Source organism: Haemaphysalis longicornis, unplaced genomic scaffold (genome assembly GCF_048455015.1).
Source record: "Haemaphysalis longicornis isolate Haplotype H1 unplaced genomic scaffold, Haemaphysalis longicornis Haplotype H1 scaffold_10, whole genome shotgun sequence".
Taxonomy (NCBI): Eukaryota; Metazoa; Arthropoda; class Arachnida; order Ixodida; family Ixodidae; genus Haemaphysalis; species Haemaphysalis longicornis.
Window position 1 is genome coordinate 140681786 of NW_027526204.1, and position 12351 is coordinate 140694136.

Consider the following 12351-nt stretch of genomic DNA (forward strand, 5'->3'; position numbering starts at 1 on the left):
GTCTGTTGTTTTTCTGTTTCGTTGTTTGCATCTCTGGTAAATTTGGTTTGTTTGGATTTGCAACATATTGCATTCAGTATAGACAGACTTCTTCTACGAAGAGCGACGGAAACCAGTGGATCCCAGTTTGAATTAACTGCTCTGGATAACGATGCGTTCGAATGATCGAGTTTGCCCCCATTTAAATATACAGCGCTGTGCCCGGACCAGGGCTTCAGTTCGAATTAACCGGAAGTTCGAATTAACCGAGTTCGAATTAACGAGGTTTTACTGTATACATAGGAAACAATGGTGACGTAACAGGTCACGTGATTTTAACAAAATGGTCGGTAACGTTAAGAGCGACTCGGCCGTGCTACACGAGAGACATTTTTACATGAGGCGGTGCAGATGAGTCTAGTGTCGTGAAGATTAGTGCAGAGTGCTACTGGGGCTGTAAGTTAGTTAAAAAAATTGAGCATATTGTGTACGACTTGCACCAGTGCAGCCATTGCAAGAAAAAAATTACACCATCTTCCCGTAGGGGAACCCTGAGTAGTAGGCGAAGCAGCCATGGGGTCGACTGAAGTTCCCATTAGTTTTCAGTTCGTCGTTTCCGTTGTCGTTCAGCTTCGCGTGCCTTCGTTATATCAGTAGCTCCTTGACGTAGTTTGAATGAGTGAAGGACATAAGGCACGTTCGTAGCACCTGCTCCCGTCTCGGATTGTAGCGCAGTGGGAAGAGCGTCACGTACCTCCCGTTGCGGCCAGAGAGTCGTGGGATCGAAACCGGGCGCCGCCTAACTATTTCTTTTTAGAGTGGGCTGCGCTGACGTCAGCCCAAACGCTGACGGGGCTGAAGAGACGCGCATGCGCAGTAGAGTGCGGACGGCGGACAACGACAACGACAACGAGGGAGGGAGAGACACAGCCCCGAGCATGAGATGCTTCGCATCTAAAAATCCCGGGTCACCTCTACTAACGTGAAACCTGGTGAGGGGCGAAGCATGCACTGTTTAAGTGCATTCTTGGCGTTTTTGCCAACGGAGATGAAACAGTTGGGGGGTACAGGTATACAGCTTTGCGGTAAAAGTCTCGTGTCTTTGTAGCTCGAAGTGTTCTAGTGAGAGGAGTAAACGAGTGCCCCGGGTGTTTTTTAGTACGCGTTACAAAGGGCTCCAGCGAGAGGCGTAAAGGAGTTTCCCGGTGTTTTAGTACCATGACTACATGAGAGGAACGACGACGACAACGACAACGACAGTAGACGCCAATAGCCCCAGCCCCTAAGGGGCTTAGCCCCGTAGGGGCTGGGGCTGGGGACAGACACTACTGAAACGAAACAGCCTCGACGAAGCCCCGGCCCAACATTTCACGATATCAGTGCAGTTACTTTAGACCTTTTTCGTAACTAACTAGCTACGATAAGCTGGAAGGATGTATATGCGGCAAACGATCCGGATATTGCCTACGAAGCCTTTCTGACGCAATTTACATCGCTCTACAAGAAACACTTCCCACGCAAACGTTTGCGCGACAGAAAATCAAGAAAGCCATGGATTACGCCCCAATCCTTGGAGCTTATAAGAGCGAAAGAGTCTCTTTATAGGTGTTTTCTAAAAACTAGAAACCCCGCTGATTTTGTGGCATTTAAGGCTTTTCGAAATAAGGTAACGAACTGTCTTAGTCAGGCTAAACGAAACTACCTTTTCAACATCTTCAACGAGGAAGCACTGAAACGAACGGATGTTTTATGGCAAAAACTAAGGGAAAAAGAATTCACGCGAAGCACAGAGCTAATGCTAAACCAACCTATGGAACGCAGCTAGCGGATGAGTTTAATAATTACTTTGTCAATATTGTAAACAGTACGCACAACTCTCATATTGTCGAATATATGGCAGCGAGAAATTGCAAAAGTGCATTCTTAACACCTACAAGCGCTGAAATCTGGTCCGTGTTTCGTACGTTACGCAATAGCAGATCATGTGATTATGATGACATGCAAATAAGACCCGTGAAGTACACGCTAGACATAATCAGCCCTGCCCTTGCACAAGTGTACAATCTTGCATTTTCAAACAGCGTTTTTACAGCACGTATGAAAACGGCTAAAGTTAGCGTGATATTTAAAGGCGGCGATAAAAAGGAGTTATCTAATTACAGGCCAATATCCGTCCTACCCGTGTTTTCTAAAGGCCTTGAAAAAATAATCACTGGAAGAATGACCACATTCTGCGAGAAACATCGTATAATTACGGATTTACAATTTGGATTTAGGAAAGGGTCTTCGACGGTATCAGCGCTACTGGCACAAAAAGAGTTAATTTTAACGTCGTTCGAAAATAAGTTACTAACACTAGCGGTGTCTGTAGACTTTTAAATGCAGAGCATTTCAGTAACTCACGATGTCACCCGCGTTGACGTCCGTAGTCCGCACCGTCGTTGTCCCTACTATATAAAAAAAATATTATCCGGCGCCCGGTTTCGATCCCTCGACCCTGCGGGCAGAACGCAATGTACATGGTGCTCTACCCACTGCGCCACAAAGCCGACACAGAATGGGACGCTACGAACGCGCCTTATATCATTGACTCATTCAAATTACTGCTGACGAGCGCTCTCTCGTCAGCAGTTGCCACAAGTGCAACAACATTAACGTAACGCAAACTACTTAACGTCGTGCGCCCCCGGAAATGCTCTGCATTTGATCGTGCCCCTCGCGAGGGGGATGTTTCACTGCGTCTTCTCTCGGTCGCGGGACCCGTGGCGCCATCTGGTGGAGGCGCGGCACAACTCGTAGCACTTTGAAAAGATGCGGCGCCAGTTGATTGATGACGGCGAATGTGGTGCCCGCGTTGCCTAACTTCCTCCTCAGTGTTCATCGGGGGTCGAAACGGAGTTACAGCGAAGCGCGTTCAGAGGTTGTTTAAAATGTATTTGCAGGAGATCGAGGGGCGCTTTGATCGGCAAGCTGATAAGGGAGCGAAGAAAATGACTCTCGGTGGCATTGTGTTAGTTGTCCCAGGTACGGCCATATGTCTGTTGTATCGGCGTCGCCTCGCGCAGTTTAGTGATGAGTTGCAATGAGGAAATCCACGTGTAGCGCCCACGCCTTTGCTGTCGCTAATAGAGCGCCGATACGAGATTTCTCCTTCCGTAAGCACGCACAAACGTCCTGCAAACACCCTCTCTCACTTTCTCGGAAGGTAATCTGAGTTCTTCCGTGAATTTTACACTGCAACGATTCATGGGCGCCGCTATTCAAAAGGTTTTCACCGGATTAACCATGTAACTTTGCTCACAAAACTTGAACATTACGGTTTCAGGGGTGTATTCTTAGATCTGCTACGAAGCTATCTGCAGTTTCGGAGCCAGGTTGTTGTTATTGATAATAAAATGTTCACTAGTAAAAATATAAATTCAGGAGTAGCCCAAGGAAGCATCCTTGGGCCATTACTGATTATAATCTACATAAATGACATTGTCAATAGTTCCGCCTCTTTAAAATTCGTTATCTACGCTGACGACACTACGTTATTCTTTACGGCAAAGGAACCTGCACGATTGTTGCGCGATGCAAACGATGTGCTAGCAACGCTAAATACCTGAAGCACAATCAATGCGTTACAAATCAACACCACGAAAACTAAAGCCGTGCTATTTAGACCAAAAAATGCGAAAGCCTGTATTGATGGTGGCCTGCACATGGGAGCATCTGCTGTGAGTATTGTGTCTCACTTTAAAAGTATCGGTGTTTACTTTGAAGAGCACATGACCTGGAACCGGAAACGGAAAAAATGGTCCCGGAAAAAATGGTCCCGGAAAAAATGGTCCCGGAGAAAATGGTCCCGGAAAAAATGGTCCCGGAAAAAATGGTCCCAGTGACCATCTAGGAAAAAATGGTCCCATGGCCCAGCAACGTGTTTCCCTTCAAGTTAGTCCGGTCTGAACTTTGTTGCGGTTTGATTTTGTCCCTTTGCGTTTTAGCTTAAGGTTTGAGAAAGATGGAATGCTTTAATGTTCCCATAAGGGGCCGAAATTAACGCCTTTGGAGGCTAAAATCTAACAAAGAAAATTGGGTCGACAGACAGACGGACGGACGGACGCATTGATGGATGGATGGATGGATGGATGGATGGATGGATGGATGGATGGATGGATGGATGGATGGATGGATGGATGGATGGATGGATGGATGGATGGATGGTAGGGCTGTGCATGGGTTAAACATTTTAATGCAAGTAATTGGATTAAAACCGCACAAGCAACTGCGAGGCCTGGAACCGTCGGTTTAGTAGCTTAGTCGAACACAGCCATCTCAGTGTCTGGAAGGTCATAGAACTCTACGCTGCGAGGTTTCGTCAGTATCGGTGAAAATTGCACAAGAAGCCGTTGGAGCTCCATCAAAGAAGTGCACAGCGTCGTCCCGGGTCTAGGACATTTGGGTGCAAGGCATATCGGTGTAGGACGTTTCGGTGCAGACATTTCGGTGTACGGATATTTCGGTATACGTACATATCGGTGTATGGATACCGTTTCGCTGAACGGACACCTCCGGCGCAAACAGTTCGGCGACCGAATTATCGTGTGCATGCTTGTTTGAAAAGCCATTATATTTTTATTTTCGCTTAACATGGGTAGACAACAATCTAGCGCAGCGCTTGCATTTTTAGATTGGTGCCGTCTTCAACTTTTTCCGGGTATTTTTAGAAACTGAACATTTCTATATTTTTCTTTAATACCTCGTTCATTTTAGCAAGACAAACGTTCTTGGTTCGATTAACCGGCTTTACTCGAACAAGTCTTTTTCGTTCCTTGGCTTCGGGACCAATTTTTCCGGGACCATTTTTTCCTACCTTGGATTTGGGACCATTTTTTCCGGGACCATTTCTTCCGGGACCATTTTTTCCAGGACCATTTTTTCCGGGACCATTTTTTCCGGGACCATTTTTTCCTACACCCCCTGGAACAAACACGTTGAAAATGTGGTAGTTAAACTTTCGCGTTCTGCTGGCGTTCTTACGAAGTTGCGATTTTTCTTACGCCAAAAAATCAAACTTTTGATTTACAACTCCCTTTTTTTCTCCCACCTCAATTACTGCTTACTTGTGTGGGGCAACACTACAAATGCCAACATTAGCAAACTCTATTTACTACAGGAGAAAGCTGTGCGAGCAATAGCAAACTCGACGTATGATGCGCACACAGGACCACTCTTTGAAAGTATGAATATCAGTCCTGTTACACATTTATATAATGAAACACTAACTAAACGGTATCACAAAAAAATAAAAAGATTCACTTCTTCTTCTTTACACATAGGAAACTTAACACCCCATAGTCACAGCCATAATACACATCATGCAGAACCATGGCTTGTTCCCATCCCGAGAACAAATTGTGGCAAGCAGCTGCTGTGTTACCCTTTGCCTGCGTTACTAAACTCGCACAATCTGTGATTTGTAATTTTTGTTCCCTTTTGGTTTAGCTACATATTTTGCTGTATTTCGAACTGCGTGATGTCCATAATTTTTGTTTCCTTAGGTGTCATGTCTTATCATTTTGTATTTTTTCCCTGCAGGTTGTCAGTATTAGTGTAATCTTGGGCGGGTGTATTTGTGTTTGCGTTGTATGCCGCTAAATACGGTGGTGCTGCGGTATTGCTAGCTCACATTACTGTATAAATGCGAATTTTATGTATGCGCAGTCTGTGCTACAATTTGATTGTGCACTTTTACATGGCCTGTATATTAAGGGGAACGGACCCCGTCAAGCCGCTTTATTGGCTTTTTTGTCCGTGCTCCCGACATCTGTAAGCGTGTGGATGTCAAATAAACAGATTAATTGATTGATTGATTAAAAAAAACTCTACGGTGTTTTGAGAGGGGGAGTGCAGGAGGCGATCTCCTTTCCCCCTGGTGCCTTTTGAGCTCCTATCCCCAGCTATCAATTCCCCCTGCAGTCTACGCCGACATAGTTGTCAGCACTGTCATTCCACTCAAGGCCGAACAGGCGGCGAGGTCTGCAAACCACTCACCAAGCCACGCACCTGTTGATTTCCGCCCCAGAGAAGTGACAGCAACGGTGGGCGCTGCCTTGGCCTGTGGCGCAGATGGGACAAAAACTCATTAAAGGGACACTGAAGTGATTTGTAAACATTGCGGGATTACTAGCGCAATTTGTAGTCCGGAGTCCATAGGCCATGTTTCGACCACTCTGAGTGCGTTTGCGCGAATTTATTTAGTAGAAAAAGCAATTCGAAAATGCTGTCCTCCTCTCTGCACCCTCGCCCATTTTTTGTGGCGTTTTCGCGTGACGTCACGAGGAGACGAGCTGGCAATTGGCTGCGCTACTGCACGGTTCGTCGCAATTGGCTCGCTCAATTGAAACAAGCCACCACACGTTTTTGAATGAAAGAATGTGCCTTTCTTTACTTTGTTAGTTTGTACACTGTATCTAGCTCCAAGTCGAGTCAAGGTCGCCTCACGCAAGCGCTGCACAAGGGCACAGGCAACGCTTCGCTGACTTTACGCTAGTAGGAAAATCTAAGGCCACTTGAAGGCGGGAGAAGAGTCAGCGAAGTCAATATTTGTACTAAGAAAATAAAATCAACTGAAACTTTTACTCTACAGCGCAAAAATAGGGAGCAGGAAGCACTTTTGTGCGCTGGGTGAACAAGCACAGCGGTCAGCAGCACGACCGCACATCTGCGAACGCTTTTCCGTCCAAGAAATGGAATTGCTAGACGTGAGATATTGTGGAAGTTTGGGGGACGCTTACTGCACGGGCGCTATACGACAAATAGTCACCTAAAGTACTTCAAATGATAAGGCTAAATAAAAGTAAACTGGTTATACATTATTTACCTTATATACCCAGACTCGGCACAGCTGGCCTGTGGCCGAGAGTGCAATAAATTGGGAGAAGAGCGCTGGTTTCTGGCACGGCTGCTGGCAGAGCCCGCCCGAGTACTTTGCAAACATGCGGTGGGAAACGCTGCCGACGGCGTACTTGGGTGTGCCACTGGAATGTTACAAAGAAAGCGCGGAATATTGGGCAGGGGAAACGAAAAAAATGAACGAGAAGGTGCAGGCATGGCAGGGACGAGATTTTTCCATGTTTGCGCGTGCGTTTGTTTGCAATGTGTTTTTAGTTGCTAAAGTTTGGTATGTGTTACAAGTGCTATTCATGTCTCGCGTCAGTGTTCAAAAAATACACAGAGTGTTCGCTACGTTCATTTGGGGATCTACTTGGGAGCGAACCAGCCGAACCAACTAATTTAGATCTGTGCGGTGCGGAGGGCTTGGCCTTGCCCACCTATTTATTCGGCAACTCGCTTCACGCTTTATTTTCTTGCGTGATCAAAGTGACCCTTTCCTGCGTACTGTTATACATGTGCGTCTTCAAAGCCACCTGCCTGAATTCATTGTATCATCTACTCAGTGCATGGGATGGTCCGTAACAGGGTACTTGCGTGAAGTTATTTCGTCGTATCGTTTTTTAATAGTTCGATTTTCGAGAGAGTATCTGAGCACAATTACAAGAAAAAAGTTGTACAGGGATTTGGTGGACACATTGTTGCCTGTTCCCCTTTACTGTGCAAACTACATTGGCAAGGAAGGCCAGGATGTGTTGAAACGGGTGAAAAAAATGCCAGTCAAACGATCAGTTAGAACTTTCTTTTTCAAGCTGCATACAAACACATTGTGCATGCAAACACATTCATGCATACAAACGTGGTTGCATGAAAGGGGCCTTTTTGTTCCATGGAACACGGACTGTCGCCTTTGCAAAACCCCAGAAACCGTGGGACATGTATTCATTGATTGTTGGGACGCCGTGTTTCAGTGGGATGTCTTGAAGAGAACCCTAAAGAAAGAACTGCCTATCAGTGCACACGGTATCCGCTACTTACCGGTTGATAACACAGAAATTCCAGTCGACCTGATAATGCTATTGAGCCTCCACGAAATGTGGAAAACGAGAACAGCGGTAGATAATGCAGATTTGCATGCACGCCCGCTACGGCAAAACTTCATTGAAAGTGTGTGTTATATACGTGTTTTTCAAGCCCAAAACGACCCCCCTGAGTGGACAAAAGTTCTGGATGAATTGGCGTGCCTAAAAAAATTCTAGGCACTACATTCCGGCCAGTGTGTGGCTGATGTGTCTGGTGTGTCTGATGTGTATTTATATCTTGTCCTGGAGAGTGAACAGGCAATAAAGAAAAAAAAAGAAGGCCTGTGGCCGAGTGGTCTAAGGCGCTAGGTTGTCGATTTGCAAGTCGCAAGTTCGAATGAATTCCCGGGGGTGCGCCTTTTTTTTTCCAGTTGATTTTTTCGTTTTCGGCCGATGTTTTCTAAACTGAGTTCACCATTTTTGGGCCGTAACGTTCACTGTTCCACGAGCGAGTTTGCAGAACGCGCGCAGACTGCCACTGACGCTCTAGCGAGTTCTCGTTAGCGTGCTGCTGCTTGCGGGCAGTGGGCACAGGCCTGAATCAGCACACCCTTGGTCTGGTGCGAACACGCTTTTTACGATACAGGCATGAGTGAGGCAAGCTCCGAATATGAGGGAAAAGCGCATGGCATGTGAGCGTCAGCGGTGACACGGAGGGCGTCATCCACTGCGTAGGCCTCGGCTAGTGATTTCTACGATTCCAAGCCGTCCTGGGAGGCTTATCTCAGGCATTTTACAGCCGACAATATGGCAGAAGGGCGGTACGGTGATTACTGAGATATTGAGAAGGCCCATCCAACGATGCCGTCGGATGTCAAACATGTTGTTTTACAGAATCGAAACCGAAACTTGTTTGAATGCTAACCTCGGACATCGTCCAATCACGGTGCCATCTCCTCGCGACATCACCGCTCTAGTTGGTGCGGCCGCCACAGACCGTGCATGGTAGTTTTTCTTCTTTCCCGCTTTATAAAATAATTAACGACTTATCAACCGGATAAACGATGAAAAGTGTGGTAATTTGAGCCAGTCTACGCAGTGCAAGCAAAAACGAGAGCTTGACAAATTCACTTCAGTGTCCCTTTAAGATGTTGTGACAGTAAAATGTCGGACCACCAGCAAAACAAGGTTTCATGTTAAAAAAAAAAAAAAGATCCGGGGGAGTTATCGTTTGCACTCTGCTGTCAGACCACTTCCAATGACCGAAGTGACTGCCCTGCCTGTGCCAAATACTTCTCGCGGTCGAAACAAGCCTATATACAAATTGAAATCAATATTTATTCGCAGTAATACGAATTCAGTTTTAACTCTGGCTGTAAGGTCTTCAAGATGTCCAAATGTTAAAAACCAAAGCTGGGATAGCCTGAGCTAGCTGTTTCAAAGAAATGAAAAACTGAGTAAATAAGCTAAATGTGGCCGTAACACCATCAGGTGTTTTACAGTATCCATACAAATGCACGAAAAATAAAAAGCGATACGTTATAAACGCTGTGTATTATATAACAGAAGGGCGTGTAACAGATAAAAGCCTGCCCCGAAGTTGTGCACAATGCAGAAAGTAAAAGTATATTCACACGGGAGAAATAGCGTGATGGGACTTTCCTGGGAAAGAAATCCAGTCAAGGTGATATTTGAGGGGCAAGCATAGCTTGCTTCAATAACAACTACAGAAGAAAGCATCAAAAGAAGGCCATCAATTGCTGAACTAAGTTGCATTCCATTCTGGTCTATACTGCAGCGAAACGAATCAATACATGCCTGTGGTATCTTTGCGAGCAGCGGCTGCGAGAATAGGCGCTGAAGGTCGAATTTGCTGCACACCGTTGCAACCCGTGCGCTGGAACAATTGGATACGTAGCGGCAATTGTGGCTGCCTTGTCGAGCAGCTGGTGCATCGTTGAGTTTACCGGGGGCACAGAGGCCGGAGAAGCACACGTGGAAGGTGTGTATCCGTTCCTAGGTAGGTTATAAATATATGCCGACACAACGACCGGAAAACACTGTACGCCGCGAGCCGGGTCTTGCGGTTGAGCGGTTTCCCGCATTTCTGTTTGCATATGTTATGTTATGAGCTTCTGAAGCCTCTGAACACCCTCTGGAAGTGTCCCGCAACATAAAAATTACGAACACATCGGGTTATCTCGGTTTGGGTAACTATGGGTGAAGTTCAATGCTCAGAGCTGCCTAATAGGTAGCCAAACTACGTTATATGTACTTACAGTATTTTAAAAGCTATCGTGAAGGCTCAAGACGATAGCTTCAAAAGATGTGCCCCGAGCCGTGGCCGTCAAGACTCGCATCGCACAGCAAGGCATAAAACGACCGTTCCTCGTTTCCTTGTCGACCAGTATCAGATTGACACTGATTTCCTTCCAAAACTTTAACAGAACAGCTCTTTAAGCTCTTGGTTGCGGCGTCTATGAACAGAAAAAAAAATTCCCCACGCATTTCCCCGAGGGGGAGCATGTGAAAGTGGTGAAAGTGCGAATGCACGAGTTGATTACGCAGGGGCGGTAAACGAGTGGAGTGGAGAGGGTACGCGTGGAGTGGAGAGGGTACGCGTGGAGAGGGAGAGGGGACGCGCCCTCACGCGGCGCAACCCGTTACTACACCCGCGCAGCCACGCGCGCCCGCGCCCAACCCGCCGGAGCGCCGTCGATGCGCGCGCCCTCACGCGGCGCCGCTCCGTTGCTACGCGCGCTCCGTTGCTAGGGGAGAGGAGGAGGACCGCGGAAAGATAACACCTGCTGGCGGAGCGGGCTGCGGACGGCGCGTCGACCGGATGACAAGGGTCGGTAAAGAAGTGCATTCGCACTTAAAATACCAAGAAAATACCGAGCGCACGTGAGCGTGCGTCTCCTGAGGACCGCTTGTTCATGCTTGCGCGTGGGCTTGCGCAACGTGGTGGGCTCGCAAAAAACAAAAATACCGAGCGAAGAAAATAACAACCGCATGTGATCGCGCATCTCGTTATGAGCGCCCGGCGTCGTCCAAACTTGCACGTGTGATTGCGCCACGTGAGGGGTTCGCAAAAAGAAAAAAGACATACTGAGCGCACGTGGGCGTCGTCCAACTCCATAAGCTCTTGCCTTGGGTGAAGCTTGGACGTCAAGCATTGCGCTGCTGCTTAGGTCTGCCCGCTTACGTCCCGATTAGGGTGTTGTACTTAGAAGCCGGAGTGCTAACGCTGAACTCCAGGTTCAAATACCTAACACTTAATGCATTCTCAAAGTTCTTTGAGTCCCCGCTGGCCAGACCACAGGCTGTTTTCCTCCAGCATGCAATGTCCTTTTCTGGTATATATTGGTCTCGTCTCCGGCGCCCACAGGTCATTTTTGCCAATTCGTTGCTTACTCCATTAAACACCACCCTCCTTTCAGTTCCCGCCTTGCAGTTACCATCCACAGTAGTAAGGATTTCGTTTGATTACATTTTCCCCAAAAACGCTAAGCTTCTCCCACCTAACATACTCAATAACATTCTCCTGGCTCACCAGGCCGAATACCCATCCCACGCGGTCATTGCCACTGACGCTTCAAAAAAAGACCAAAAGGTTGGGGTGGACATTTTCTCTCCGACATTGAACTGGTCTTTTTCATTGTGATCACCAGATTTTATCCCCATTTTTTATGCAGAATTTCTTGCTCTACTCCTTGCAATCCTGAAACTTGATCCGGCGAATTCTTCCGTGAGGTTACTCACCGACTCCTTGTCCGTGTGCATGGCTCTCTCCTCAGAAACTTTACATCCTATTCATAAAACTTTTTATTCCTGCGTCCCCACTCACGTGCGGGAGATTCGGCTCGTTTGGCTGCCCGGCCACTGTGGGTTAACCCTCAATGAAACTGCTGACATATTAGCTAAAACAGCGTTGGCTTTACCGATCGTCGAGGTTCTTCCCCCGTTTTCTTGCGTGTTGTTGGCACGTTATCGCCAATACCTGTTCAATCAAGATGCCTCCGATCATGGTCTGAACACTTCTCCTGAACTTGAACACCTCAGGTACCGCTGGGAGAGAAGTTTATGCCAAACTCGCTTGTGCGAAGTATTGCTAACTTCTTTTCGTTGTGGTGTGCCGCCACTTAATCGGTATTTATACAGGGCAAATCTGATAACCTCCCCTTTGTGCCACTTTTGCAAAGAAATTGAATCCGAAGAGCCGCCGATTTGCCGCCGATTTTCTAACCATCGGAGAAGGCTGCTGGAGATTCCCCTGCTACGTCTTGGACTGCCTTTGACGGTACCGGTGCTTTTGTCGTTTGGGGGGACTAGGCTGGGCCGATGCCATAGGGACGTGTGCAACGCCATCCACTCCTTCATTTCGGGGACAGCTCGTCTACAGTGTTAAAAACATTCCGATTAGGCTGACTTTTACTATAGTTTTCCTAGTCTTCTCTCTGTTTTTTTTCGTGTT

At 47.1% G+C, this 12351-nt stretch overlaps 1 protein-coding gene across 9 annotated transcripts in view; it reads right to left on the reverse strand.

Annotated features, from left to right (window-relative positions):
- Positions 1-12351, reverse strand: part of LOC144159502 (chitin deacetylase 7-like) — a 41893-nt gene that overhangs the window by 12109 nt on the left and 17433 nt on the right. For 2 of the 9 annotated variants that reach the window (XM_077691032.1, XM_077691036.1), the window contains exons 2-3: positions 6845-7001; positions 6016-6079 (exon numbers count right to left, since the gene is read on the reverse strand). The exons of 2 other annotated variants lie outside the window; for them this stretch is intronic. In XM_077691032.1, coding sequence (XP_077547158.1) covers positions 6016-6079; positions 6845-7001 — 221 coding nt within the window. Of the gene's footprint in view, positions 1-6015; positions 6080-6844; positions 7002-10156; positions 10244-12351 lie in introns of those variants that run through there. 5 more of the 9 variants (XM_077691033.1, XM_077691038.1, XM_077691040.1 and 2 more) reach the window with 5 other exon arrangements.